Source organism: Saccopteryx leptura, chromosome 4, assembly GCF_036850995.1.
Source record: "Saccopteryx leptura isolate mSacLep1 chromosome 4, mSacLep1_pri_phased_curated, whole genome shotgun sequence".
Classification (NCBI taxonomy): Eukaryota; Metazoa; Chordata; class Mammalia; order Chiroptera; family Emballonuridae; genus Saccopteryx; species Saccopteryx leptura.
The window spans coordinates 214,369,491-214,397,278 of record NC_089506.1 but is presented as its reverse complement, the minus strand read 5'-3'; the positions used below and the strand labels follow the sequence as shown (position 1 = coordinate 214,397,278).

At 52.6% G+C, this 27,788-nt stretch overlaps 1 protein-coding gene across 3 annotated transcripts; it reads left to right on the top strand.

The window, feature by feature from the left end:
* The first annotated feature begins 10,806 nt into the window (after positions 1 to 10,806).
* UBE2I (ubiquitin conjugating enzyme E2 I) lies at positions 10,807 to 26,478 on the top strand. 3 transcript variants are annotated; one of them, XM_066382988.1, is made up of 8 exons: positions 10,809 to 10,992; positions 12,590 to 12,645; positions 15,895 to 15,970; positions 16,159 to 16,242; positions 17,463 to 17,535; positions 22,491 to 22,600; positions 22,698 to 22,777; positions 25,842 to 26,478. In XM_066382988.1, exons 3-8 carry the CDS (start codon positions 15,905 to 15,907, stop codon positions 25,903 to 25,905), a joined length of 477 nt encoding a protein of 158 aa, XP_066239085.1. In that variant the 5' UTR covers positions 10,809 to 10,992; positions 12,590 to 12,645; positions 15,895 to 15,904; the 3' UTR covers positions 25,906 to 26,478. The 3 variants fall into 3 exon arrangements, with proteins under 3 accessions (XP_066239086.1, XP_066239085.1, XP_066239084.1); XM_066382987.1 differs by having other exon boundaries at positions 10,811 to 10,992; positions 12,587 to 12,645; XM_066382989.1 differs by lacking the exon at positions 12,590 to 12,645 and having other exon boundaries at positions 10,807 to 10,992.
* Positions 26,479 to 27,788: the final 1,310 nt, after the last annotated feature.

Below are 27,788 nucleotides of genomic sequence, written 5' to 3'. Positions count from 1 at the left end.
AGCTTCAGAAAAAGACAAAAAAAAAAAAAATTCTCTCTCTTGACCCTGGCAGGTTTGATCAGTGGTAGAGCATCGGCCCGGCATGTGGAAGTCCCGGGTTTGATTCCTGGCCAGGGCACGCAGGAGAAGCGCCCATCTGCTTCTCCATCCTTCCTCATCTTTCTCTCTATCTCTCTCTTCCCCTCCTGCAGCCAAAGCTCGAATGGTTGGAGCAAGTTGGCTTGGGCACTGAGGATGGCTCCATAGCTTTGCCTCAGGCACTAAAATAGCTTCGGTTGCAGAGCAATGGAGCAGCAGCCCCAGATGGGCAGAGCTTTGCCCTGTATGGGGTTGCCGGGTAGATCCCCCTCGGGACTCATACAAGAGGCTTTCTGTCGGCCTCCCCTCCTCTCACTTAAAAATAAAAATGATTTGGCCCTGGCCGGTTGGCTCAGCGGTAGAGCGTCAGCCTAGCGTGCGGAGGACCCGGGTTCGATTCCTGGCCAGGGCACACAGGAGAAGCACCCACTTGCTTCTCCACCCCTCCGCCGCGCCTTCCTCTCTGTCTCTCTCTTCCCCTCCCGCAGCCAAGGCTCCATTGGAGCAAAGATGGCCTGGGCGCTGGGGATGGCTCTGTGGCCTCTGCCTCAGGCGCTAGAGTGGCTCTGGTCGCAACATGGCGACGTCCAGGATGGGCAGAGCATCGCCCCTGGTGGGCGTGCCGGGTGGATCCCGGTTGGGCGCATGCGGGAGTCTGTCTGACTGTCTCTCCCTGTTTCCAGCTTCAGAAAAATGCAAAACAATAAAAAATAAAATAAAATAAAATAAAATAAAATAAAATAAAAATGATTCTCTCTTTGTCTTTAACCTTTGGCATTTTAATTTTGATGTGCCTGGGTGTGGGCTTCTTTGGGTCCATCCTGGACTTGTATGTCTATTTCTCTCACCAGGTTAGGGAAGTTTCTGTCATTTTTTTTTCAAATAGGTTTTTAATTTCTTGCTCTCCCTCTTCTCCTTCTGGTATCCCCATGATGGGAATGTTGGGATGCTTAAAGTTGTCCCAGAAGCTTCTTACACTATTCTCAATTTTTAAAAAAATGTTTTTTGGCCTGACCTGTGGTGGCACAGTGGATAAAGCGTCGACCTGGAATGCTGAGGTCGCCGGTTCGAAACCCTGGGCTTGCCTAGTCAAGGCACATATGGGAGTTGATGCTTCCTGCTCCTCCCCTCCCTCTCTCCCCCCTTCTCTAAAATAAATAAATAAAATCTTTAAAAAAAATGTTTTTTAATTGTTGCTGTTCTGATTGTATGGGGTTTTTTTTTTGCTTCCTTATATTCCAAATTGATTTGATTCTCAGCGTCATCTACTGTTGATTCCCTGTAAATTATTCTTAATTTCAGCTAGTATATTCTTCATTTCTGACTGGTTCTTTTTCACAGTCTCCATGTCTTTCCTATGCTGTTGGAATTCTCGGAAAGTCCACTGAGCACCCCATAGCCAGCGTTTGAACTCTGCATCTAGGAGATTGCTTGTCTCCACTTTGTGTAGTTCTTTTTCTGGAGTTCTGTTCTGTCCTTTTATTTGGGACGTGTTGCTTTGTCTCAGCATTCTGGCTGACTCCTTGTGTTTGTTTCTAAATATTTACGTGGAGCACTCTCCCAGGCTTGGTAAAGTGACCTAACATAGCAGTGTCCTGTAGGGCCCAGCGGCACAGCCTCCCCAATCACCCAAGCTGGGCACTTGACATGCCCGCCCCCCACACGTGGGCAGTGTACACCCTCCTCTTGTAGATGAGCCTTGATTGCTTTTGCCACATCTATGGGAGAGACTTACCCCAGGCCAATCAGCTGCAAGGACTGGCTGTTACCAGTGACCACGGACCTCCAATCACGATGAAGGATCAGCTGTACAGGGGCCAAGCCCACAGAGCAGGACTTACTTCAGCAGGGATCTGGTTCCTGCTGAATCCACCCTTGGAGTGTGTCACTTGTAGAGGTGGTTGGGTGGTAGTGCTTCAACATTGTCCGACACTGTCCACTGGGTGCCCTGGTCTGGGGACCCCCAGAAGGTGCAGGCCAAGGTCAGCTGCCGCCTGTGTTCTGCCAGGAGCCACCCAGCATGGGCTACAAAGCAATCTACAGATGGGTACTATTTGTGCTGGGCTTAGAGGTGCCCAGATGAGGTCAAGGACAGCTGCTGCTAGTGCCAGGCCTGGAGTAACTTAGTGAGAGGTATGGGGCACACTGAGGCCAGATGCTAATTGTTTGAGAGGTATTTGGAAAATCTGAAGCATGAGCCAAGATGGGCCACTTGTATGGAAAACCACTGAAAACAGCTTGGGTGAGCCTGACAGTTGGCTGGGCTGGGGACTCCGACAATCGCCAGGGCGGGGCAAACAGTGTGAGCCAGGTTGATAGAGTCTCAGATATGGTGCCTGCCTGCCAGCTCTGTGTAGGGAGGGCTCATCAAAGGCCAAAAGGCCCTGGCCTTGGCCAGGTGGCTCAATAGATAGAGCGTCATTCCTGCACGCTGCAGTTGTGGGTTCAATCCCGATCAGGGCACATACTAGAAGCAGCCTATGAATGCACAACTAAGTGGAACAAGTTGATGCCCCCACACACACACATTACTGGAAACATTAAGGAGGAAAAAAGGTAACAATGGCCTTTGTCAGCACTTCTGTCTGGGAGTGAGCTACTCCCACACTCTAGCTTTCACTCTGATGCTGGACAATCCAGTTCCTTCCTGTATGTCTCTGCTGCCTGTTAAGCTGCTGCCCCCAGTGCTGGAGCTCAGAGGGAGTGAGTCTGAGGTAGTCCATGTACGGGCCCTTTAAGAGGCACTGCCTGGGACTCCAGCAGTCCTCTGTCTTCCTTAGCCTCAGTCCCCTGCTGGTTTTACAGCCCTAGATTGTGGGGACTTCTCTTCTCAGCACTGGAACCCTGGGCAGGGGGGCGTGGTATGGGACTGAGACTCCTTGCTCCTCAGGGGGGACCTCCACAGTCAAGATACCCCTCCCAATTTTTATCTGCCACACAGTGGGTGTGGGATCAACCCATTCCACAGCTCCGCCCCTCCCACCAGGCTCATGGTGGCTTCTTTAATTCCCCAGTTGTAGAGCTTCCCAGCAGCTTGGTTTCAGGCGGTTTTGAATGATGGCTGTTCTGTAGCTTAGTTGTAATTTTGTTGCAGTTGTGGAAGGAAGCAAGTATGGTGTTTACCTATGCTGCCATCTTGACCAGAAGTCTCCATTGTAACCTCTAAAAGTTTTTTTTATTGATTGATTGATTGATTTTAGAAAGAGAGGAAGGGAGAGAGAAGGAAAGAGAAACATCAGTTTATTGTTCCACTTATTTATGAATTCATTGGTTGATTCTTGTGTGTGCCCTGACCCAGGATCAAATTTGCAACGTTGCCAGGACCATTGCAGCCCTTTCTTTCTTTCTTTTCTTGTTTGTTTTTTTGTTTGTTTGTTTGTTTGTTTGAGAAAGAGAGAAAAGAAGGGGAAGAGAGAGAGAGAAGCATCAACTCGTTGTCTCACTTACTTGTGCCCCCATTGATTGCTTCTCATACATGCCCTGACCAGGGCTCAAACTGGCAACCTTGGGGTCGAGCCAGCCTTTCGAGATCAAACCAGTGCCATTGAGATTGAGCCCGCACCCCTGGGATCAAAGTGGCAACCTTGGTTCTCTGGGATGACATTCTATCCATTGTGCCACAGGCCAGGGTTGTAGCCATTTTTAAAGTGAACAGTTCAATGGCATTTAGTACTTTCCCAGTGTTGTACAACCAACACCTCCATCTAGTTCCAGAACATTTTCATGCCCCAACAGGAAACCCTGTGCCCATGACACAGTCACTCCTCAACCCCTCTCCTTGCCCATAGAGGCCACAGATCTGCTTTCTGCCTCTGTCAATTTGCCTGTTCTGGACACTCCATATGAGTGGAATCACGCACTACGTGACCTTTTGTGTCTGGCTTCCATCACTCAGCATGTTCTTCAGGTCCATTCATGCTGCAGCATGTGTCAAGGATTCCTTCCTTTTTCTCTCTTTCTTTTTTCTTTCTTTTTTTTTTTTTTTTTTTGACAGAGACAGACAAAGAGTCAGAGAGAGGGATAAACAGACAGGAAGGAAGAGAGAAGCATCAATTCTTTGTTGCAGCACTTTAGTTGTTCATTGATTGCTTTCTCATATGTGCCTCGACTGTGGGGCTACAGCAGAGCAAGTGACCCCTTGCTCAAGCCAGCGACCTTGGGTCCAAGTTGGTGAGCTTTGCTCAAACCAGACGAACCCGTGCTCCAGCTGGCAACCTCGGGGTCTTGAATCTGGGTCCTCCATGTCCCAGTCTGACACTCTATCCACTACGCCACCGCCTGGTCAGGCGGATTCCTACCTTTTTATGGCCTACTATTAGTCGATTTGTGGATGGACCACAGTTTGTTAACTGCGTGTTTATTCATAAACCTGCAGGTTGTTCCTACTCTGTGGCTGTTGCAAATGATAATGCCATAAATATTCATTTACATGTTCTTATGGGCACTCCCGGTTTCAATTCCTCTGAGTCTGTACCTAAGAGTGGAATTGCTGGTTCACATGGGAGGGAACTTTCAATGTTAAAGCCAAACAAGGAAGCCCTGTTCAGTTGGATCAGTTGATAGAGTATCAGCCCAGTGTATGGATGTCCCGGGTTTGATTCCCAGTCAGGGCGCAAGGGAAATGACCATCTGCTTCTCTCCCCTCTCTCTTCTTTTTCTCTCCCTCTTCCCCTCCTTCAGCCAGTGGCACAACTGGTTCAAATGTCAGCCCCAGGCACTGAGGATAGCTCAGTTGGTCCGTGCACATCAGCCTCAGGTGCTAAAAATAGCTCAGTTGATTTGAGCATCAACCCCAGACAGAGGTTGCCAGGTGGATCCTGATCGGGGCACATGCAAGGAGTCTGTCTCACTATCTCCCCTCCTCTCACTTAAAAAAAAAAATAACAGGGAAGCATCGGTCACTCCATGTGTTGCTTGCCCTCCCTGGGACCATCACCCTGCTTCTCTGTTCTCCTTGGCGCTGCCCCCACTTCCCTCCTGCTTCATGTGCACTCCTTGGTTGGGCAGGCTCTTCTGCAGGAGCCACCTGCCACCGCCCGTGGGTGCTGGTGTTCTCAGGTCTGCCTGACAGCAGGCCTTTCTGCCTCTGTATCACCCCACCCGGGTGACCTCCTCCATCCCTGGGGCTTCAGATACACCTGCACAGTGAGGATTCCCAGGTCTGCACCTGCATGGGGTGTCTCATGGCACCCAGAACCCAACATACTCTCCACTGGGCTCCACCTGCTCCCTGATTCCACAGACCTGCAGACCCCGGCATCGCCTGTGGGACCTCCTGTTTCCGGTCACTAAACCTCAAGGTTAGTTGTCATCCTTGACTTCCCCTGCTCTCTCACCCCCACAAGTCCGAGTACTAGCTGTCCACACACCCACCTCTCTCCTCTTCCCTGTCTGGGCCACCAAATCTCTCCGCCACCGATTTCATCGAGTTAGCGGGTTTCCCTATTGGTCCTGACCTCTCCAAACTGTTGTGCACACTCTGTGATCTAACTAGAACACAAGTCCATTCCTGTCTCGAGAACCCTTCTCACCTCCCTCTTCCCCAGGATAACATGTAAGTTCCTTGATGGACCCTCAGCCCTGTTGTCCCACCTGGCCCTTCTGAATCACTCTCCAGCCCCTTCCTCCCTGACTGCATATCCCTGCTGAAGGCGACTGTGTGACGAAGCCTTTCCTCTACCCCCCTTGTCATATGAATCTCACTGTATGGCAAGCTGCCCTTTGCTCAGCTATCTCCCCAATGGACTGTCAGCTCTGGGGGTGGCAGGGATGGGTTCTCACCCATGACCCCTTGGACCCCAGTGCCAAGCTGGGTACACAGCATGAACACACACTCAGTGAGGATCTGTTGTCTCAAAGGGAACAGAGAATAAATGCGATGTGGAGACCCCTCAGAGGTTTGAGCTCATTACCTGGAAAAGCGCACGGAAGGTGAGTCAGCATCACAGCCTACCAGATGCGGAGCCAGTGGGCAAGGCCAGGCAAGTGGCGAACATGGCTTTCGTTTCCTGGGAGGGGCCCTGGTGGACAGGGAAGACGGTGGGGCTGGTCCTGTGGCAGGGCAGCCCCCGATGTGACTTAGCTGACCTCCCTCTGCCTCAGGGCTCTGGGCAGAGTGTCCTGCCCTTCCAAGACTGTCTCCTTCCTTGGGGACAGCCATCCAGGGACCAAGCCCCCCAACTCAGCTGCAGGGACAGACATCTGTGGTCTTGAGCATCACCAGGACCTGGAGTCCAGGATGTAAAAACAGAGCACCAGGAACCCGGGAAGGGAAATGGCATAAAGGCCTTGGAGCATGATGGTGTTCACTCTAAGCACATCATTCAGAGTAGGGACATGGGGAACATGTGTCCACAGATGTTTCTCGGGGGTTCAAGCAGCTTTGCATTAAGTAACATTGAATTAAAGACTGAAGGAGGCATTCTCGTTTCTTGTAAAGTTGGACCAAAGCGGTTACTTTAATACCTCTCCACGTCTTCCTGTCCTCTCCCTGTCCCATCCCACGTTTAACAAGAAAGAACTGGAGAGACCCAAATCTTGGCAGGCAACACCATCCAGCTACAAATAAACAAGGTCCCAGTTTGCACTGTTTTTCTGTGGGTGCAAGGAAGGTTTAGAGGCTGTTCCTATCCAGCTGTGATGGAAAGTCTCCTTTTAACACACGCTTATTAACTAGATGGGTCAGCAAACAAATGCTAGGTCAGTGGTGCTGAGCGGCGCGCAGTGGGGCAGCATGGGCGCGGGGTCGAACTTGCCTTGATTGCCGCAGCCCTGTGGGACCGGCGGGAGCTTGCTGCCATCTGGCGGCTCAAGGCGCCTGGGCCGGGAAATGCTGATGCCTCGTTGGGATAACCGCAGCCAGGTAGGCTCCGTTTTTTAATATTCTTCCGCCTGGCTTATTTTGAACGCCTTCTCCAGCTGGTCGCAGGTTCGGAGACAGAGCGCCGCCTCAAACAAATGGTTATAGCATAAGCTGGGAGGGCTTCCAGGGGCTAAGGGAGGGGCTGGGGTTTAGACCAAGTGGGAGGGAGCCACCTGGGGGGTCCGTCGGGGGAAGTGAGGGCACACGGCTGAAGGGGTGTGCGGAACGGCGGGCCGGGGCAGACGAACGATAGAACCCCCGAGTCAGAGATCTTTGGATCTTAGCCTCCTTATTTGAGGCTGAGCTGGCTGCAGTGGGGGATAGAGAAGAGGGGACTTGATTCACCCAAATGGGCAAGGATGGGAACTGGCAGTGGCTCTAGGGTCCTAACGCCTTGTTTAGACATAGGGAACTAAGTCTAGGGGGATTCGGGGGGGGGGATGCTGGACTAGGGCTGCACCAATTGCCGCCATGAGCAGATGCACCTTTGGGGCATGAGGACAGGTACCTCCAGGTGTACTCAGTGCTCTCTCTCTCTCTCTCTCTCTCAATAGAAACAAACCTTTCCTTGGCTCAGTAAACATGGCAAGAGTAATGAATGAACGGATGCATGCACACAATACATGTATGACGAGCAGGGAAGGAATCTGGAGAGAGAAGGCAGGCCACCGCCCCATGTTTCCTGCTCCACGGCCTCTTCTGTTCCAGGGGGCTTGGGGTCCAAACTGTTAGTACAGGTCTTTTTCCACAGTCGCAAGGGCCACACCCCAGCTCCAGCAAAAAGTCCCTTTATTCTCTACTTTCCGTGGAAACGCTCAGATATGTCTAGCCCGGATGGCTCATCTGTCTGCCGGCCAGGTTGGAGCAGAAGGGGAGACACCTGCCCTCTCATGCAGCAGCTGGGAGGGACACACAGCAGGAGGTGAGCTGTGGCCCGGTTCTGAGTGCCCACCTTGCAACCCTCATACACTCTGCCCCCCACCAGAGCTGGAAGATGAGACTCCTCATCCTCCAAGGGTTCCCAAGCCCCAGAAGATGGGACCAGCCCTTCCCGGGCCACCAGCCTTCCCTCCTTTCAGACTTTTCTACTGCAGCTGCACTATTTTACCAACCACCAGCAATACACAAGCAATACAATTCCAATTTCCCCACATTTTTGCCAACACTCATTATTTTCCATTTAAAAATAATAATAATAATAATAACCTTCTAACGGGTGTGAGGTAGTATCTCATGGTAGCTTTGATTTGCATTTCTACAATGACTAGTGTCATTGAGTGTCTTTTCACATGGCTGTTGGCCACTTGTACAACTTCTTTGGAGAAATAACTGTTCAAACTCTGCCTATTTTTGAATTGGGTTGTTTTTTTTATGGTTGAGTTGAAGGGGTTCTTTATATTATAGATATTAACCCCCTTACCAGATATGTAACTTGCAAATATTTCCTCCCATTCTGTGGGGTGCCTTTTTACTACTGTTAATAGTGTCCTTTGATGCACGTTTTTAATTTTAATGAAACCCACTTAATTTTTTTCTTTAGGTGCCTGTGCTTTTGGTGCCGTAGCCAAGAAAGTATTGCCAAATCCAGTATCATGAAGATTTTCCCATTTTCTTCGAAGGGTTTTATAGTTTTGACTCCCGTGGCTGTTGAGTTAGTTTTGTACGTGGTATGACATAGAGGTCCAACTTCATTCTTTCACGTGTGGACCTTCTTCCTTTTTAACCCAGACCCTGAAGCAGCGGCCCCTGCACACAAACCTGTGTGCCCACAGCTGGCACCTAGAGGAGCTGGGGTCCTGCTCCTACTCCAGGCAGCTTCTAATCCCACTGCCCCGCACCACTTTCCACCAGGATGGGAGTTCTCCCTGCCGGCTGGAACTCAGCAACTAGGGCTGAGGGGCCGCGTGTCCTCCATCTCCAGATATCTCCCCACCACACACAAACATGGAACCAGGACATTGTCTTGTATCTCCTACTCCACAACCTTCCATGACTCGCCACAGCCCACAGGATCTGGCCCAGGCCCTCCACAACCACATGCCATCTGGTCAGCCTCCCCAAACTACACCCCTCACTACCCCTCCAGACCACCCCAACTGGCCAACCCTGCCCTCTCAGACCCCTAACTGAACTGAGCAGAGCCCACGTGGACTTCTGGTTCTCCTGTCTTCAGCAATGGCCACTGCTATTTGCTGGGCGTGTTCCCTGTGCAAACCTCCTGGAATCCAAATGAGACAGTACTGGAACCAGAGGTCTACATGCCTCAGCCGGAAGCTGGTTTCTTGGAGTGTAGCTCAGCAGCCATGTGCACTTGTTACACCTGGGGCACTTGGTACAATACAGTTCCAGGACCAAGGGTGAACTAAAGCTGGGGGCCCCAGACAAGCCTTTGATGATCCTGTCCCCCTGAGGTTGAGAACTGTGGCTGCCTGAGTAAAGAGGAGGAGGGAGGCTATGTCCTCAGCCCAGGCAAACCTTGAGTCACTGTGGGAACCCAGAAATGGACAACCCCTTTGGCGTTCAGATTCTGGGAGGGACTTGGAACGCTCACATTTTGTTCAAGAGGTCCAGACCCTCTGGCCTTTGTCACCTGGAACCCCTGTCACTACAGCCAGGCCCTCTCTGGGACATGGCTGACCAGGAGTTACCTAGGCAAACCCCCTCCCCAGCCCAGAGGAGCCACCACACTAACAAGACCCCCCAGTCTAATTTTACTCCCCCAGCGCAACAGGATGGCTGGGAGCGCATGGAATTCATCCACTGGGCATTTGCTAAGAGCATTGGGCCAGATGTGGGCCACCTGTGATCCCTGCCCCTTACGGAGCCAACAGTCTCAGCACAGGGCCAAATAGGAGACTCTGGGGGAAGAAAGTAGGGAGGGCAAGATTAGGGAGATGGAAGGAAGGTGGGACGGAAGGAAAAAGGGAGGGAAAGGAGTGAGTGAATGCAAGTAGCCTCCGCTGTCCACCCCCCCTCCTGCAGCCTGGCCCAGAAGCCCCACACACATCCATTGCTGCCTGATCCCAAAGTTCCCACGGGCGGGCGTAACGGGATGACCTTGGAAAACACCCTCTCCCCACCGAAAGCAGGGGTTTGCCTAGCGCAGCTGGCCCGAGGGGCTGGGACTGGGGCCGGGGTCAGCCCCACGAAGAGGCGCCTAGCAAGACAAGCAAGGACCCGCGTACACCTACGGGTTAAGTTAAGGGGTGGGCCCCAAACTCTGACTGCAGCGTGGGGTCGCAGCTGGCCCCTCCCCCGCCCGCAGGCAGCTCCAGAACCCCTCCCCCTCGGCCAACCTCAAGTTAGGGAGCGTCCGCACTTTTCCTCCCGTCGGTCAGACCGGCTCTCGGCTGTTTGTACCGGGTCAGCTCATTGGGCTGATTTGCTGTACGCCCCGCCCAGCGTCTCGAAGTGGCCAATTACAAAGGGTTTCACAGGACGCTGTTCTCGGGAGATCGTCACCGTGCTGCGACGCTTCTGGGGATCCTTAGGCCTCGGTGGTCTTTACTCCCCGACCCTGGACCTTAGCCCTAAGGAAACTAATGAGACCCGTGCCCAGACAGGTGCACGCAGGACATCCGGGGAGCCCTTGGAGATCTTGGCCTCCGCTTTCCCCAGCTGCTTGCTGGCGTGTCCTCGAGTGGACGCGCTCATCGCAAAGGAGAGTTTGCAGACGCTCCCTCACATTGGGGACGCGGCTCCTTTAAGAGTGCAGGTGTCCAGGGCGCCGCCTAACTGAAAAGACGCCCCCAGGCCGGGCTCCCGGGGCGAGTCCAGGGAGCGGGCGCGCGGCAGCGGGGTGTGGGCAGCGCGCAGCGTGCGGCTGCAAGAGCCGCTTGAGACGCGGAGCGACGGCGGCGGCCCGCGGTACAGGCGCGCGGCGGACAGTCCCCATAGGCCCCGCCCGCGCCCCGCCCGCGCCGGGGTCCTCGGAGCGCTCGGGCTGCGCGCGGAGCGGGCTCGGGAGGGAAGTCCCGAGACAAAGGAAGCGCCGCGCCGCCTCCGTCGCCGCCGCCTCGTCCCCCTCGCTTGCCGGGCCGCGGCCGCCCTAGGTGAGCGCGGGTTGGGGGTGCGCAGGGTTCGGCGACAGGGCAGGGGCCGAGCCTCGGCGGCGCGGGGCCTCCGCCGTCGGGCTGGGCCGAGCCGGGCGGACACTCTTCCACCCACGACCCCTTGGGCCCCGACCCCCGACCCGACCCCGATCCTGCGCCCGGGAACCATTTGCCGTGGAGCTCCTGACGCCGCGGGCTACGGCTGGACACTGCTGGCCCGGCCTCGACATCGTCCCGGCCTTGCTCCTCCGGCTCCCGTCGCTTTCCCTTGTGAAAGTGTTGGCGTCCCCTCTGGCGAGGGCTCGCGGCGCGGCCGGGAAGCCGAGGCGGGGTTGACAGGCGCCTTCATTTACCGAGGGCCGTGCGTTTCCGGGGTCACGGGGCCGCACACAAACCTGTGGCGCTCTCCTGCCGGGGGAGAGGGCCGGCGGAGAGAGTTGAAAGTCTTGGATTGCAAAATTGCTGGTTCGATTGGGGGGTGGGGGGTGTTTGATGTCTAAAATTCAAAACAGGTCTTGTGTTTCCTTGCGCTTCTAGAGAGCTCGCTTGCCGCTGGTGGGTCCCTGAACACCAGCGTTTCGCCAGAGGGAGAGTTTCCTTTTGTTTTTGAGGTTGCTTTGTAGCAATTGAAGGGAGGTTGGAACTGGTATTTTTGTGAGGAGGAAGAAAGGAAGGGAATGATTCGCTGGGCTCGGGATTACGGCGCGCAGTCGCTCCTAAATAACAGTTTTAATTGGTCTTGGTTTGTATGTTTTGAAAGCACGTTTAGTTCCTTGGTTTGCAAAGTTACTGTATTGTGTTTGCTAAGTTGGCTTTTTGTTTTCTTTAAAAAGAATGTAGCTCTGAATGTTTCTCGCTATTAAGGAATCCTTAGCTTGAGATAGAGAACCTCTCCAACAGATAAGGTAATGTGGATACTAGTTTGTCCTGGTTTGCTTGTGACCTTTTGGGTAGTTCAGGGGTGAATTCTGCATGCTGTGGTGTCTTTGGTGAGTCTCGGGATTTGGAACCTTGCTTCAGAAACAGCCCGGAGTCCTGAGAGGTTTGTGGAGAAAGAATCAAAAGTGCACCTTGGGCAGAGGCAGGATGCTTGGATCAGATGAGTGAATACCTTTTCCCTGAGGGAGTTTCCATTTGGGTGGGAAAGGCCCGCCCAGGGCTTCTCATCCACTATTTGTGTCATCCTGGGTAAACCTGTGGGGGCACAGTACCATCCCCCATTTCACAGATGAGGAAATTGAGGTTGGTGGACATGAACAGCTTGCCACACTCATGAGCCAGTGAAGCAGCTCTGAAGTCTCTGCTGTTAACCAGCAGAGTTGATCTAAGAGAAGGTTCAAGTACAGCCCACTGCTGCAGACCTCCCCACTCAGCCTGGAGAATCTGAGTTGGTCCTGCAGGGCAGCTCTAGTAGTTCATGGATAGTTGGTCTGTGCAGCTACAGCTTGGCTGTTCATGAAGCGGCAGTAACATTTAGCTGTTTCTTAAGGGCCTCTGTTGGGGAAGGCAGAGTCGATATGAAGTGGGATTCTGAATAAGCGCCTTTGTTCTGTAATGAAAATGTAACAAATTGGTTGCTTTCTCCTGGACCCAGAAGACCACTAGGAGTGGAAGCATCATCCTGAAGACCAGGTGTCTGCCTGGACAGTGCAGGTGAGTGCACCGGTAGCTCTTTGCTCTGATGGCAGAAAGGGTCTTACTGGTGCCTGGTCTGGCCCATTGGCACCCCTGAGGAGGGGGCTGCAGGGGCTCCTGTGGGACCACTCCTCATGAACCTTTCATGCCTGGGACAGCCACAGCGAGGCAGTAGGACAGGGCTTCTGTGCACAGCTTTGTTCAGTTTTCAGAGCAGAAGAGGCAAGGACCTGACACAGGGTCAACAGGAAGGCTGCACCCAGCCCAGCATTGTGTCGCCCTACACTGTATCCATGGTTCCTCAGTGTTCCACGCTGGCCTGGGGCTTCAGAAACCTGTTTTGATGCCTGGCCTAGCCTCAGACTCACTAGGGACCATAGGCCTCACTTAAACACCAGCTTACCAGGTTGCTCATCTTCCATCACTGAGCTTGTGTTAGTTAATTTAGCAGAAACATCCTTCTACGCTGTGCTTTCTGCTTTGCCCTTGCCAGGGATGAGGGGGTGTCCGCTCTGGGGCCATGTTGCTGGGGGAAGCCACAGGGCACAGAAACAATACTTTGGAAGCTAACATGTGCTGCACCCTCAAACCTAGAGGTGGGTGTGGAGAGGCACTGGGATGAGGTTAGCATTGCGTCATGCCATTAGAAAAACCAGTTGAAGGAAAGGGGTCGAGAAATTTAGAAATAAAGAATTTTTCACCCATTAGGGCTACTGTCCCCCATCTCTCAGCCAGTCATCACCTCCCACTTCCAACCGAAGCTGGCTGAGGTGCTGCTCTGCCCCGCCCCCTGTGGGCTCCCACACCCCTCGTGCACGCCCACCATTTCCACTCTCCCTGGCCCACTGGGTCCTTCTCTTCTTGAACCACGCTGCCTGGAACAGTCTCCTGCCAGATTGCTGCAGGCTGCACTCGGGTGGCCACCTGGCCACTTTAAAAGCAGGTCCCTCTCATCCCTATAGTCCTGCTTTGCATCTCCTGGCACCTAGTTCTTCCCAGCATATGGCATCTTCACCTGTCCCCCCACCCCCACCCCCGGGCAGCATCATGGCACGCTCTTTCTGAGCACCTCAGTGGTTTGGTCAAATGCCCCCTGGGAGGAAATGGGCAGAGCAGAGCTGTATGGTGCTGAAGAGCAGTTCTGTTGGGTCCAAGCCTGGTGTTAATCTAGTTGGACTTAATCTTGAGGTCGGATAAGGTTGAAGGGAGCGTTCTTGGGTCAGAGTGCTAGAGCTAGGGACCACAGCCCGAATTGGTACATCTATCACCTGTTGCCTTGCAGGCCATGCTTCTTTACTGGAGGGCTTTGAATTTGGACCCTTACTTTCCTTGTGATGACATAAGCATACATGTTTCTTGAATATGTATCGCATCCCTTTGGTCTGGTGGTTTATAGTAACGCACCCAGCATCCTGAGACCTGGACTCCTGGGTGGCTGGGAGGTGGCAGTGCTTTTCTGCAGTGGCAGTCCCAAACCCCTCCTTCTGTGCCTACCTCTTGGGGAAACAGTGATCCAAGAGCTGCCCAAGACTCAGAGCCTTGCTGGTCCGTGGGGGTGGGGGTGGGCGTCTCTGGGGCCTGGGATCGTGCATTTGATGTCTGCTGTTGAACAGTGTGAACCTGAGGGGTCAGACAGGGCAGCCAGGTGGTGTGGGTGCTGGGGTGAAGGGTGTGCTGTCGGTTGCTGAGGCAGTCGTGGGTCAACTGGAGCCCAGGTGGGGTGGGGAGGTTGAAGTAGTAGTTACGGGGCTAGGGGGCACTGCAGCAGGAGGGAAAGGAGTCTTGCCACCCACCCACTGGCATCAGAAGACCAGCTGGGCTTGTGTTGAGGCTGCACCCTTAGCGTGCAGGTTACTCGGGATCTCCCTGTCTCTAGAACAGGCCTGTGTGGAGGCCGGGCCAGTAAGTGAGACGGCTGGGAAGCGTGGCTGCTGTCTAGTGTTGTCCTTGCTGGAAGTGTGTGGGTTTTGTTTTTCACAGCTGTTTTAGTTGTGACGGGTACCCCACATTGTACTGGGGGACTTTTTTCCTGGACCTTTTCCCCTACAGAGACCAGAGACCTGTTCCTCAGTTTCAGTATAAACCAGAAGGCTTGGGGAAGCGGCCGTTCCCCATTTGTCTTGTTAAAGCCTGATTCAGGGTATCTTCAGTGCTTCCATGGATTTTGAAGACCAACAAACACATAAGTTCAAATTCTCCAGCAGGTTTTGTGATCATGTCACCTCTGCATCTGCTTTCTCATGGGCAGTGGCAGGTGAGGTTACGACTCAGTCTGGTCTGGTGTGCCAGGCACCTGTAGATGCCCCTCTACCTGAGGGCTCTGGGCTGCTGGTTTGAATGGCTGAGGGTGCTGAGCATTGAGAGTCCAGTCCAGGCCTGCCAAGGTCATCCCGCTCTCACCCAGTGTCCCAGAGGAGTTCTTGGGCCCTGCTAGCCTGCTCCCTTTTGACTTCCCAAAGTAAATGGGAGACAGGTCTTGATCCATTAGTTGTTCGTGGAATGCCAGGATGAGAACATGGAGGGGACAGAAGGAGCCCAGGACGCTGGTGACAAGTGGGTCTGTTGGGTACTGGGGCAGGTATGCTATCTCTGGACTTGTCCACGGTACAGCTGAGCTGCCCTTGGCCCTGGGACAGTTTTCCATTTGGTGGTCTTCAAGAGTAAGGGTCATCCCCTGGCCAGACCTAAATCTGAATCTTCAGCCCTGATTCTAAGCTAGGGACCTGACAGTGCCCCTACATCCCTCCACCTGCAGAAGGAAGTGATTCAGCCCTGCCCTTCCCAGGTCTAAGGCCAGCGCTTTGTGTGTCCCCACCTTGTCTTGCCTTTCCTGTGTAGTCTGATGGTAGAACTGGATCCCTGTCATTCCAGCCCGCTGCTGGGTGTGACTTAAAGGGGGGTGGGAGGGTCAGGTTCCAGGTGTCTGCTGGGAGTGCATGGCCCCTCCCTGCACAGCACCTAGAGCCTGTCTGAACCTCTGTGACACCATGGAGCCTTGGGGCGAGGCTGTTAGCAGGGAAGGTGCCCCGGTGGCCCAGGTCTCTTCACTGGTGACCTGCCTGTGGGAGAGGACAGGGTTGCCCATGGGGGCCTGATGCCTGTCTAGATTCTGGACAACTTGCTGAGAGCATGAGTGGTCTCTATGGGCTATGTGAGAGCCCTTGCTCACTGGACTCTTGGAAACAAGTCTGCTCCCTGGGCAGGTGTGAGGGGAGGGGCAGAGGAGCCGGGTTGTCCTCCTGATCACATCTCTGCCGTCTCTTTCAGGACTTTGAATATGTCGGGGATCGCCCTCAGCAGACTCGCCCAGGAGAGGAAAGCTTGGAGAAAAGACCACCCCTTTGTAAGGAAAGTTTTATTTCTTCATGTAGCACAGTGGACCGTCTCCGCTTGACGACACCACCCGGTCCCTTCAGACAGGACCCTATTGCGAGCCCTGTGCCTGCAGGTGGTGGGAGGCGCAGGGCTGTTCCCGTGAGCAGCTAACAGGCTTCCACAGCACTGATGTGCTTGTGTGTGGCTTTCTCTTAGGGTTTTGTGGCTGTCCCAACAAAAAACCCCGATGGCACGATGAACCTCATGAACTGGGAGTGCGCCATTCCCGGGAAGAAAGGGGTAAGAAGCAGCCTGCTCGTGTGGGGGGCGGACTGCTGGGAACGCTTCAGCCCTTCAGGAGGACTCAGGTTCAAGTGCATGACGTGGCAGTCACACAGGTCGGGGGACATGAGTGGTGGGATAAGTTTAGGGTGATATGTGACAACATCCCGTCCCAAGCAGTTTTAATTCTGAAAGTAGGGTCTGGGCTGGGCGGGGGTAGGAGGCCCAGACCCTGCTTCACCTTGGTAGTGAAGGGAGTCTTAGAGAAGGAGCCGGAGCTGCCACGAGGGCCTTCCCATTTGTCCTTCTGGATGTGCTGGGACTGGAGCAGCCTCGCTGTGGTAGTGCTCCTCCTGGGTGTCCGAGCCTGGAATGACTGCAGATCCCTGGGGCGGGGGCCTGGCGTGGACCACCAGTGATGGCTGCATGGGGCCCCACGTGTCCTTCACACGCAGCCACGGTTCTCCCACTGTGGTGCCTCCTCGGCTCCCCTGAGTGTGCCTGGACCAGTTACAACCAGTGTATTTGAGGCGTTCAGAAGGAGGGTCTCCGGCAACCCGTTACATGGCTCTTCCCGCGACCCGGGGGAGGGGGGCGCTGAGGCATTTGGGTTGTGCTGAGGCCTCACCGCCTCCACTCTCCCACCCACAGTCTCTTGTGAGGATCCACTGTGCTGAGCCTTGGTGGCTCCTGACAGGCTCCCTCCCCTGCCCTGAGCCGGCAGGGTTAAGACTTTGTCTGCAGGACTATGTGTTCTGGGGCTCTGATGAGGGCCCAGCATGCACCCCAGCCTCCACTGGGCCCATACATGGCCCCCTCATCTTAGGGCGAGGCTGGTGGGCTGTAGCTATCTCCAAACCTCCTTGTATCTCCCGGTTACAAGGAGGTTTGGACTGTGGAGCTGGGAGGCTGCCCAGAGATGGGCAGGACGTGAGGACGTGAGGGAAGGGGTCTGCATGTGAGCTTGCTTAAGTCCTGACTATACCTGCTCAGGTGCAGGCCCTGGCCTTCGTCCTGAGGTGAGAGGAGACAGCCAGCCACCACAGCTGTCAGTCTGCTCCTCTCCAGGGAGGGCTCTTTCCCACTGGCCCTCGGGCTCCTGGAGGTCCTGCCGGTCCTGCTGTGGGCGGGTCACTGGGTCCCAGCAGGGACTGTGTAGCAGCAGCACAGCCCACCTCTTCCTGGGCTCCGGCAGCAGAAAGCAGCACACATCTAATCACAGCTTCACTTCCCAACAGACCCCTTGGGAAGGAGGCTTGTTTAAACTACGGATGCTCTTCAAAGATGACTATCCATCCTCACCTCCGAAATGTAAGTACAATGAATTCTCAACAGTTGGCTTTGACTGTGCTCCAGCAGAGATCTGAGTCCTCTTCAGAGAGCCCAGCCTCCGGGAGTCGTGGTTGTCTCACACTCTGGTCTACGCGGGGTGCCCCTGGCACTCAGATCCCTTTGGTTGTGGTTATGTCATGCTGATCCCTATGGTGACTATGGATCTGAGTGTTTCTAGCCCCGAGATGGAGGTGCTCCTACTAGGCTAAGTCTCAGGTCTTGGTTCTGCAACTGGGACGCTCCTGGGCTCTAGAGGAAGGATCATAAGATCCAGGTGAGGCTCCTCAACCCTTCGAGCCCCTCAGGGATGAAGCCACCCCCCTGGATGGTGATGGACACGCAGAAGGATTACCAGTCGGAACTCATTCCTTAGAGGGTTTTGTGTGCCCTGACCGGTCGTCTGTTAGAGTTTCACAGCTTGCGCATGCCTGCAGCTGCAGCCTGGACGGATAGCAGCACGCTTAAGCCTCCAGAGAAGGCAGCAGGAAGAAAAGTCCAAGGCCATGTGTAAAAAAGTGCTACAGCTAGTTTTGCTGTTTTGTAAAACTCAGGACAAGGAAAGGGAGCACCAAATCTCTCCTCTTTGGTAGCTGGAAATCAACCAGCGCTGTCTATGGCGGATTAATTGAATGAGTTGAAATGTGCATGCCCAGCATGGGGGAAGGCAAGACTTCATGTGATTGGTGATTTAAGAGATAGAACTATGTTTTTCATTATAATGACATCTACCAGAAGAATTATTTAAATGATCAATTCACAGCATAACCACTGGGATGGAGACTTTTTATTTTATTTTTTATTGATTAATTTTAGAGAGAAGGGGAGAGAGAGAAACATTGATTTGTTCCACTTATTTATACTTTGATTGGTTGATTCTTGAATGTGCCCTGACCGGGGATCAAACCCGCAACCTTGGTGTATCGGAACAATGCTTTATCCAGCTGAGCTGCCCAGCCAGGGCCTTGAGACTTACTTCATTTGGGGTGGTTTTTTGCTGTTCAGTTTGGCCGGGGGGGGGGGGGGGGGGGGGGGGTATGCAGGTATTATTTTAAATAAAAAGTGAGATGAATTGTAGCTGCTTTCATCATTTCAACATTTTATTGGAATTCCAAACAAATGCAGCAAGACAGGAAAAAGGAATCCCAGCAGAGAAATAGGAAAGGAGGGCTTAGAGCAGTGGTGGTCAACCTGGTCCCTACCGCCCACTAGGGGGTGTTCCAGCTTTCATGGTGGGCGATAGCGGAGCAACCAAAGTATGAATAAAAAGATAGATTTAACTATCTTTTATAGTAAGTTTTATAAAGATTTATTCTGCCAAGCTTAGTGAAAATCTGACATAAATACTTGGTAATTATTATTATATGCTTTAACTTGCTGTAACTCTACTTTATCAATTTTATAAAGTAAAGTTATTTCCCTACTTTATAAATCACCATTACTGTGGAACCGGTGGGTGGTTAGAAAATTTTACTACTAACAGAGATATGAAAGTGGGCAGTAGGTATAAAAAGGTTGACTACCCCTGCCTTAGACCATAGACCGTCTTTAAGTCAGTTTATTAAGGTTGCTGAATAAAAGGGTAATATACAAAAACTGGTTTTCATATAGTTGCAACAAATGAAAGTTTTTAAGCTACAATATATTCTTTGTAGTAGTATCAGGTACCTTGGAATAAGTCCAACAAAAGATGTTTAAGAAAACATTTCTGAGACAGTGAAGGGCAGCCTAAAGACTGGCGAGATGGGCCGTGTTTATGACCCAAAGGCACTGTTACAAAGATGTCAGTTCTCTTCAAACTGACCTACAGATTCAGCGTAATTCCAGTCAGAATCCCAGGAGACTTCTGTGGACATTGTCACATAGGCTCTAAAATGTAGGAAATGCAGAGTGCTGAGAATTGCTGTGGTGCTCAAGGTTCTAGGAGGGGAGGATGGTGAGGCCTGGGATGGGGCTCGTTGGGTAAAAAGTACCCAGAAAATATGTATTTTCCAATGGCTTTAGGCGACCCCTGTGTTTTGGTCGTTCGACCGCCGGGGTTGCGACCCACAGGTTGAGAACCGCTGTTTTAGAAGAAGACAGGAGGGTGTCTTCATGACTTGGATAAGCAAAGTTTTCTTAACCGGGGAAGTATGGAAAATGGGATCAATTGGACTATGTTGAAATTAAGACCATTTCTTTACCAAAGAACATCATTGAGAGTGAAGAGGGGAGATTGTATGTATCCATCAGTACTCTCCTGATTAAATCAAGAGCATCTACAAATCACTGAGAAAAAGGCTAGCAACCATTTGATGGAACAGGCACTTTGCAAGAAGTTCTCCACCTGGCCAGTTGGCATAGAAAGAGATGCCTAACTTCTTTACTGGATAATTACAAGTTACAGCAACAGAGTGAACAGGCAGATAACTGAGACAGAAGAAACTGCAGAGTAGCAGGAGCCTTCAGATATGCACTTGAGAAAGTAAATTTTGAACATTTCCTTTGGAAGCTGTCTGCCAAGTCTACTGAAGCTTAATTTATCCCTACCCGATAACCCAGCTGTAAATATTGAAGAGAAATGAATATGTGTATGTTCACCAAAAGGCATGGACAAGCATGTTTAGACAGCCCCATCTGTTAAGAGCCAAAAGCTGGAGATAGCCCGAGTGTCCATTCACAATAGAATGGACAGGTGCAGCAGCAAGAGTGAAGGATCTCTTGGTACACAGCATGAGTGAATCTCCCAAACGTGTGGAGTAGACAGCCAGACACAGGAGTTTATGCTGGAGTCCTTTTATGCAGGTCAACAACAGGCCATGCGATGGCTAGCATGCGAAGTCAGGAGGGTGACTGCTGTGGAAGAAAGCCAGAGAGACTGGGAGGAGGGCGGACGGGCTTGGGGGATGGTGATGTTTGTTATTGGTACATTTTTCTAGTTAAGAAACAAGATTGATAAATCAAAGAATTGTATTCACCAAAATGTACATGTTGAAGAACAGAAGACAGCCCTGGCCAGATAGCTCCACTGGTTACAGCATCAGCCAGAAGTGCAGAGGTTGCTGGTTCGATCCCCAGTTAGGGTACATAGAGGAACAGCTCGATGTTCCTGTTTCTCTCTCCCCCTTTCTCTCTGGTTAAAATCAACTAAACATGGCCTGACCTGTGGTGGCGCAGTGGATAAAGTGTCGACCTGGAAATGCTGAGGTCGCCGGTTCGAAACCCTGGGCTTGCCTGGTCAAGGCACATATGGGAGTTGATGCTTCCAGCTCCTCCCCACCTTCTCTCTCTGTCTCTCTCTCCTCTCTCTCTCCCTTTCTGTCTCTCTCCCTTTCTCTCTCCTCTCTAAAAAATAAAATTAAAAAAAAAAAAAGAAAACATGTCCTCTAAAAAAAAAAAATCAACTAAACATGTAAAAAAAATAAAAGAGCAAAAGACAAACTTGGAGTGGAAGATATTTGCAAGACATGTAATTGACAAAAGGCTTGTGACTAGAATATGTAAAGAGCTTCTACAAATCAGTAAGACACAACCCAATTGAAAAATGTGCGAAAGACTTAAACAAGAACATTTCCAAAGTAGCCAGTTCACTTCAGTAAATGAAAGGTTTTCACCCTCAGTGATCACCAGAGAAAAGTAACTTCAAGCCATGAGAGGGAACCATGGTTCATTTAACAGTGGCTGAAGTCCACACCTGACAAAGCAGTGAGATGTAAGTGGGGACAGCCACTTTGGAAACTGATCCAGTATTTCCACTGTGCACCGGCAGGGCAGCGGGCGAGTCCACGGGGCAGCCAGCCTCCCAGTGGGTGCTGTGCAGCACAGGGGTGCATACCTTTCACTCCCTGGGAGGACACGGCCCGTGAGCACAGTGAGGGGATCCTCGTGCGGTCGGCGTGCAGACAGTTGGAGACGTCCTTGGGGGTTGCAGGTTGGGTTAGAGGGGCAAACGGCGTGGGTGATATATGAATGCGTTTTCGGGAAAGCTATTGGTGTTAGTAGATGTACTCATTTTTAAATAATTTATCAGGCTGTACTAGACTTGTTGCGTTTTTCTAGGTATAATTAAAATAAAGAGAAAGGGAGAAAGTACCCAGAAGAAAAGGTGAGAAATATGCTAAAATGTTAGCTGTGGTTAATGGTCCCTGGTGGGGCTCCTGGAAGTTTTTTTCCTGCTCTTTTATGTTTTCAGGTTTTTATATCTATTAATTTTTTTAAAAAATAAAATTAACTTTCTTTACATTTTAAAGAAAGAATATGGGGTCCTAGCCCTGGCTAGATACCTCAGTTGGTTAGAGCATCATCCTGATACTCCAAGGTTGTGCAGATTGACCCCCAGTCGGGGCACATAGAAGAGCCCCCAGTGAATGCGTGAATAAATGGAACAGCAGATCAGGGGTTCTCTCCTCTCCTTCTCCCTCTCTAAGAAAAGTCAATGAATAAAAATTCTTAAATGTATACTGCTCATAAAAGTGAGGGCATATTTATCACTTCCTAGTCATTTTGAAATACCCCTCATTTTTGTGAGCAGTATATTATATACATATGGAGTTCTAAAAGCGTGTTTTTGAAGCAGAATGAGCTGCTTTGAAAATGGTCACGCTCCTTTGAAGGAACTTTGGCTGCTTCCCCTGGATTCTTCACCTGCTGCAGCAGCCCCTTCCCATCGTCCTGAGTCCAGACTGGCTGGGGAGGGACCTGGGAGGCCGCCTGGGCCTCCGCTCTGACTACCCACTGTCCTGGAGGGACGTGGTTCTGCCTCTGAGTCCATGGGGAAGGCCCGCTTGCTCCTTTCCTACCTCTTCCTGCCTGTGGCCACAGTTTTCTAAACAGTTCTTTGGGAAATGCCTCATGACCAGCAGGTGTCCCAGCACAGGGGAGATGGGGATGTCAGGGCAGGACATTATTCTTTAGGACAATGCCACCAAAACACATTTCCTTTCTTCTGTGTGGTCCAGGCAAATTTGAACCACCGTTATTTCACCCGAACGTGTACCCGTCAGGCACCGTGTGCCTGTCCATCCTCGAGGAGGACAAGGACTGGAGGCCGGCCATCACGATTAAGCAGGTATGCAGTGCAGGCCTCGCCGCAGCCTGCCTTCAGGACCGGGGTTTGCCTTTTGACTGCTCACCCCTACCTTGCTTTGTTTTTCTTTCTTACACAGATCTTATTAGGAATACAGGAACTTCTAAATGAACCAAATATCCAAGATCCAGCTCAAGCAGAGGCCTACACAATTTACTGGTTAGTTTCAATCTGTCCCCACTTGCAGTGACCCCTTGTCAGTTTGCACAGCCTTTTCTGGAAGTCCCGTGTAGGCTGCCTGTAGGAAGGGGAACAGAAGGCGGCTGTGGGGTAGGTGGACAGTCCCAACGCTCCTGGCAGCCAGTCATTGCCACAAACGGAGGACTGTGAGGTGGCCAGGGAGGAGTCTAGGGTGGAACTGCACATGCAAAGGGCCTGTGGTGGCAAGAATGGGTGGCCAGGGTTGGTGTAGCCAGAGAGATGTTGGTAGGGCATGGCAAGAGGCAGAGTTGATGACAAGGGCCCCTGTTGACCACTTTGCCCCTGGTGGGCAATGGCTAGGCAAGCCCTGTGCCTTCAGGAGCCTGGTCCAGCTCAGGGAAGGGCGTGGACACTGGAGGAAGAGGCCCCAGACCTTCTACCTTTGTCCCTCTTTGACCCAACCTGGTGTGGCAGCTGTGAGGGGCATGGTCTGCTAGGGCAGGGCACTCCTAACTTGCTTTTGGTCACCAAGGTGCTGTCGGAAGAGGGCCTGGTGTGACTTACTGTGAGCGATGGAGCTACCCCTAGAACCTGGGGCTGAGTAGACACTGGGAGGACTCTGGCCTTCCTGGCCAGTGTCCCAGGCTGGTGGGCACAGTGTTATGCCAGGTTGTGGGCTCTGACCCCTACTGCTCCACCTACCCATGTTCAGAAACCTGGGGCTTAAGGGGCTGACCCACAGGGAGGGGCCAAGCAGAGGCTGGGTCCTTCCAAGGGAGCATTTCTGGAATTGTGGCGGGTTGGAGAGTCAGCCACTCTGAGCAGCTCAGTCGGCCTGGGTTCATCTGAGAGCAGAAGCACCGGTTCTCCCACCAAAAATGGCTTCAAGTTCCTGAATCCAACTTATCTGTTGGCTGGGGGCGCCCCCTTGTGGCCAAGGGTGACAAGGCGTTCCTGGGCAAGGGCTGAGGGCCTCTTCCCAGGCTTTGGGCTAGCTGCCCTTTCTCCAGACTTGAGTCCGGTCTCTGTGCAAGGCTCCTAGCCTGAGGAGTTGCTGTGAATAGTTCCAGCGGAGCTTGCCTTGAGTTAGCTCGTGTCTCATTGCTACTGTGCCTCAGCGGCTCCAGATGAGTCCTTGTATCTTGACCCGTGAGCTTGGTGCTTTGTTGTTCTCCCTGAGATATCTGTCTGCATCAGGCCCTGTCAGCCTGTGCCTTTTTTTTATAAGTTGGGCCACTTGGGGCCTTTCTGTCTGAGCTGAGCCATTGCGGTAGAGCAGGTGGCCCACAGGGCCAAAATGTCTCCTTGCTGGCCTTCAGCGAGAGCTTGCCAGTCCTGGAATGTGTCACAGCGTGGGTGCCATACTTGGGGCCAAGTGTCCCTGTGTTCTGAGGGCGTGCCTACGGTCCGTCTGCTGTATGGCGCTCACCATCTAGTTGCCATGTTACGGTGTTTGCGACAGGCTCACAGGGTCACTGCTGGCTGCCAGTGGGTACTCCCGGCTGTGTGGCCCCAGGCCTGCTCAGGACTGGAGCATCTCTTGTGTACTCTCCGGGCTCCTTACCTGCCAGATGGTGTCATACACTACTTCACAGGAATGAGACATTAGTTCTGTAAGCATCCAGTTTAAAAGCACCTTTTGTGGCCCTGAACAGTTGGCTCGGTGGTAGAGCATTAGTCCTGCATGTGGAAGTCCCAAGTTCAATTCTTGGTCAGGGCACACAGAAGCAGCAACCATCTGCGTCTCCCCGCCCTATATATATATTTCCCTCCCACAGCCATGGCTCGATTGGTTTGAGTGCATCAGCCCCAGACACTAGAATGGCTCTGGAGTCTCTGCCTCAGGTGCTAAAAATAGCTCAACTGCAAGCATGGCACCAGATGGGCAGAGCGCCCCAGACGGGGGTTGCTGGGTAGATACCTGTCAAGGCGCATGTGGGAGTCTGTCTATCTCCCCTCCTCTCACTTGGGGGGGAAAAAGCACCTTTTGTGAGAAACATGATTGATCTCTGTTCTCGTATTTTCCAAAGGTCATAGGGTGTGTCCTACACTGGCAGGTGCCCAGTGCTCTAGGGCAAACACCCTGTGCCCAGCCTGGCTTGGTAAATGGCAGGGTTGGCTCAGCTGCCTCTACTTTTGCTTCCAGCTCCATCCGGGGCCCTCCTCGCTAGCTGCCTCCACCCTGGGGGCTGGGCCTTTGGCCCAGGTGGGGGCACCGGAGCACAGACTGCCCACAGCGTGGTCTGGCGGCAGGAGCTTGCTCCCTGGCCTTCAGTCTTGGCTCTCGGCTGGGTGTGGTGCTGACACTGGCCTCCAGTAACTGGTGTGCACCTGGGCACCATGCCAGCTCAGGGCAGGCTCCAGGCAAGTTCCTGCATCTCCTGGTGCTGTCTTTGCAGCCTTTCAGGAGAGAGACCGGAGAGGAGGGCCCGGAGAACCTGGCCTGTTGTCTGCAGTGGGCTGAGCTGAAGGCAGGTCTTGTGGCGGCCCTCTGTCCGTCACACCTGGGCCTGTGTGGGGCTGGGACCAGTGCTCTGAGAGGCCACACTTGAGAGCACACTTGGAAGGAGCCTGGTTTTCTCATTAGAGTGTGAGTGCCCTGAGTGCATGTATTGTGCCTGTGCTCTGCGGAGGACTCTTGTCAGCCCTGAGGTGTTTGACAGCACAGGAGCCGCGTTCATAAACATCCTCACGGACCCACGGGCCTTCAGGTTACATGGATCCCCTGGTAGCAGTTGGTCTCTTCCCTGATGGCAAGAGATGACAGGTTTGCTGCCTGTCATGCTGGCCTGGGCAGTGCCTGCCAGCCCCCTTTTCCTAACAGCACCAGCTGGGGTCCTCCCCCAACCCCCAGAAAGCTGCCCCCACCTCCACACCTGCACCCTGGGACTGAGTGCCCCCCCCAACAAAAACCATCACATGTCTGTGTCTGGTTTTGAAGACTAAAATGAGCAATCTGTATTTTCTCTCCAAAATGACCAACGCTGTTTCCAAGAGAAGAGAGAAAACCGCTGGTCACTGGTTAGACTTGTGCACTTCCAGCCCAGGCTGTTCTAACATGTCTCTCTCTTGACCTCCTCAGCCAAAACAGAGTGGAATATGAGAAAAGGGTTCGAGCACAAGCCAAGAAGTTTGCACCCTCATAAGCAGCGACCTGCGGCAACATCAAAAGGAAGGGATTGGTTTGGCAAGAACTTGTTTACAACACTGCAGATCTAGCATTGCTCTATACAATTACTAGTCACCTAGGGGAGGCGGGCGGGCGCCATTTTCCATTTCCGCCACTGGTACACAGTTCTCCACTTGCTGAATTGCCCAGTTTTTCATACAGGGTCTCTTCCTTCAGTCTTTTGTATTTTTGATTGTTATGTAAAACTTGCTTTTATTTTAATATTGATGTCAGTATTTCAACTGCTGTAAAATTATAAACTTTTATACTTCTATGAGTCCCTGAGGAGCTAGTTCCCTTTGCTCGCGGGTGCAGGCATGCTTCCCACTGTCAGAGCTACAGTAGCCTCCAGCTGGCTGTATGAAAAGAAATCAGCCTGCCCCTCGCCCTTGCGCCTCTGTCCTCTCTGCAAAACCCGGGTTGTGTTGCTCTGAGCCTCAGATCCAAAGCCAGCCAGCCGCCGCCGGCCTCGTTTCTGCATCACTTCCTTTGTGTTTATATGGCGTTTTGTCTGTGTTGCTGTTTAGAGTAAATAAACTGTTTATATAAAGGTTTTTGTTGCATTATTGTCATTAAAAGTGTGAGGAGGCAGCCTCGGGGTGTGTCCCATCCCTATTGCCCCCACCCCACCCCCACAGAGCAGCAGCCTCGGCCCCCAGCACGTGGCGCTGCGTGCTTCTGCGTCCTGCGTGGAGCTCGTCCTGGCCCTTTGTAAATAGTGCTGTGTACAGAGGTGGTTTGTGGCCAGGGTTTCTGTTCACTGGGTCTTTGGGCTGCAGCGTGCTCGAGTTCGTCAGGTCAGCTCTGAATTGGTGTCAAGGCCCTTCTAACACGCTGCCCAAGCCATCAGGAAGAGATGTCTAAAACCCAGGCCAGGGAGCCCAAGTGAGGGCCATGTCTAAGCCACTGAGGGTAGCTGGGTCCTGGCACTGCCCTCGGGCCTGTGCATGTAGCAGCCCCACCCTCCCACGCTCGGGCTTCGGTCTTGAGCCCCAGGTGCAGGTAGTCTCAGGCACTGGGACACCCTTAGAGAGCAGCTCCGAGGGGCCACTGTCGCATGCTCTTTCTATTTTCTGAAGTGTTCTGAACCTCGTCACCTGAGGAGGCTGCTCAGAACTCCGGAACCTGAGCCCACAGCAGATCTTCCAGGAGTTGGCTGCTTGTTCTGTGAGAAGCTGTCCCGGCTCCCAGGGAGATGCTGTAAGTGGAGACAGGAAGTGGCAGAGTGGGACCTGACCTTTGAGTCCAGTGGGCACAGTGCTGACACTGTGTCAACCAGCCTTGCCCTCCCACCCCGAGGACCCTTGTCAGAACCAGGTCGCCCGCGGCTCTGGCACATGGACTGAGATGGGGATGGTCCCCAAAGGGGTAGGGAGCACAGGAGGGCTGGTCATCCAGGCCCTCGGCCAGGAAGGGGTGCCTCTGTTCACTCCAGGAAACGTGGCCCCTCAGCCGGGAGTGTGGCCCAAGGGCCCAGTGCCTTGTTCTCTTGCTTAGCTGGACGTCTGTGGGGTTGCTGAGCTCCAAGCGCTCGGTTTGATGTTCATGATTATTTCGAATGCAGAGGGCCTTATGTGGGGGGTTGGGGGGTTCAGTGGATCGTGTGTATAGCCTCGCCCAGAATGTCTTATTTTGTAATGACTGAACTACACTTAGTAATACAATAGTTACACATGTATATGGTTAATATATATGGAAATGCAATATATTTTCTAGTTAAAGCATTCTAAAGTAATCGATGTTTCTAGCACATTGTTGTGACTTTGGCTAATGAAATGTCCTTTTGTGCCATGGTTCTTGGCTTAACAAAGATGTGAATCTTGTAACAGGAGAACTATGAAATGTGATCATACTGTTTCT

Coding starts and splice junctions, on each gene's coding strand:
- UBE2I (XM_066382989.1), top strand. CDS start 15,905: ATGTCGGGGATCGCCCTCAGCAGACTCGCCCAGGAGAGGAAAGCTTGG. Junction 16,243..17,462: donor CCATTCCCGGGAAGAAAGGG/GTAAGAAGCAGC, acceptor ACTTCCCAACAG/ACCCCTTGGGAAGGAGGCTT. Junction 22,601..22,697: donor CGGCCATCACGATTAAGCAG/GTATGCAGTGCA, acceptor TTTCTTACACAG/ATCTTATTAGGAATACAGGA.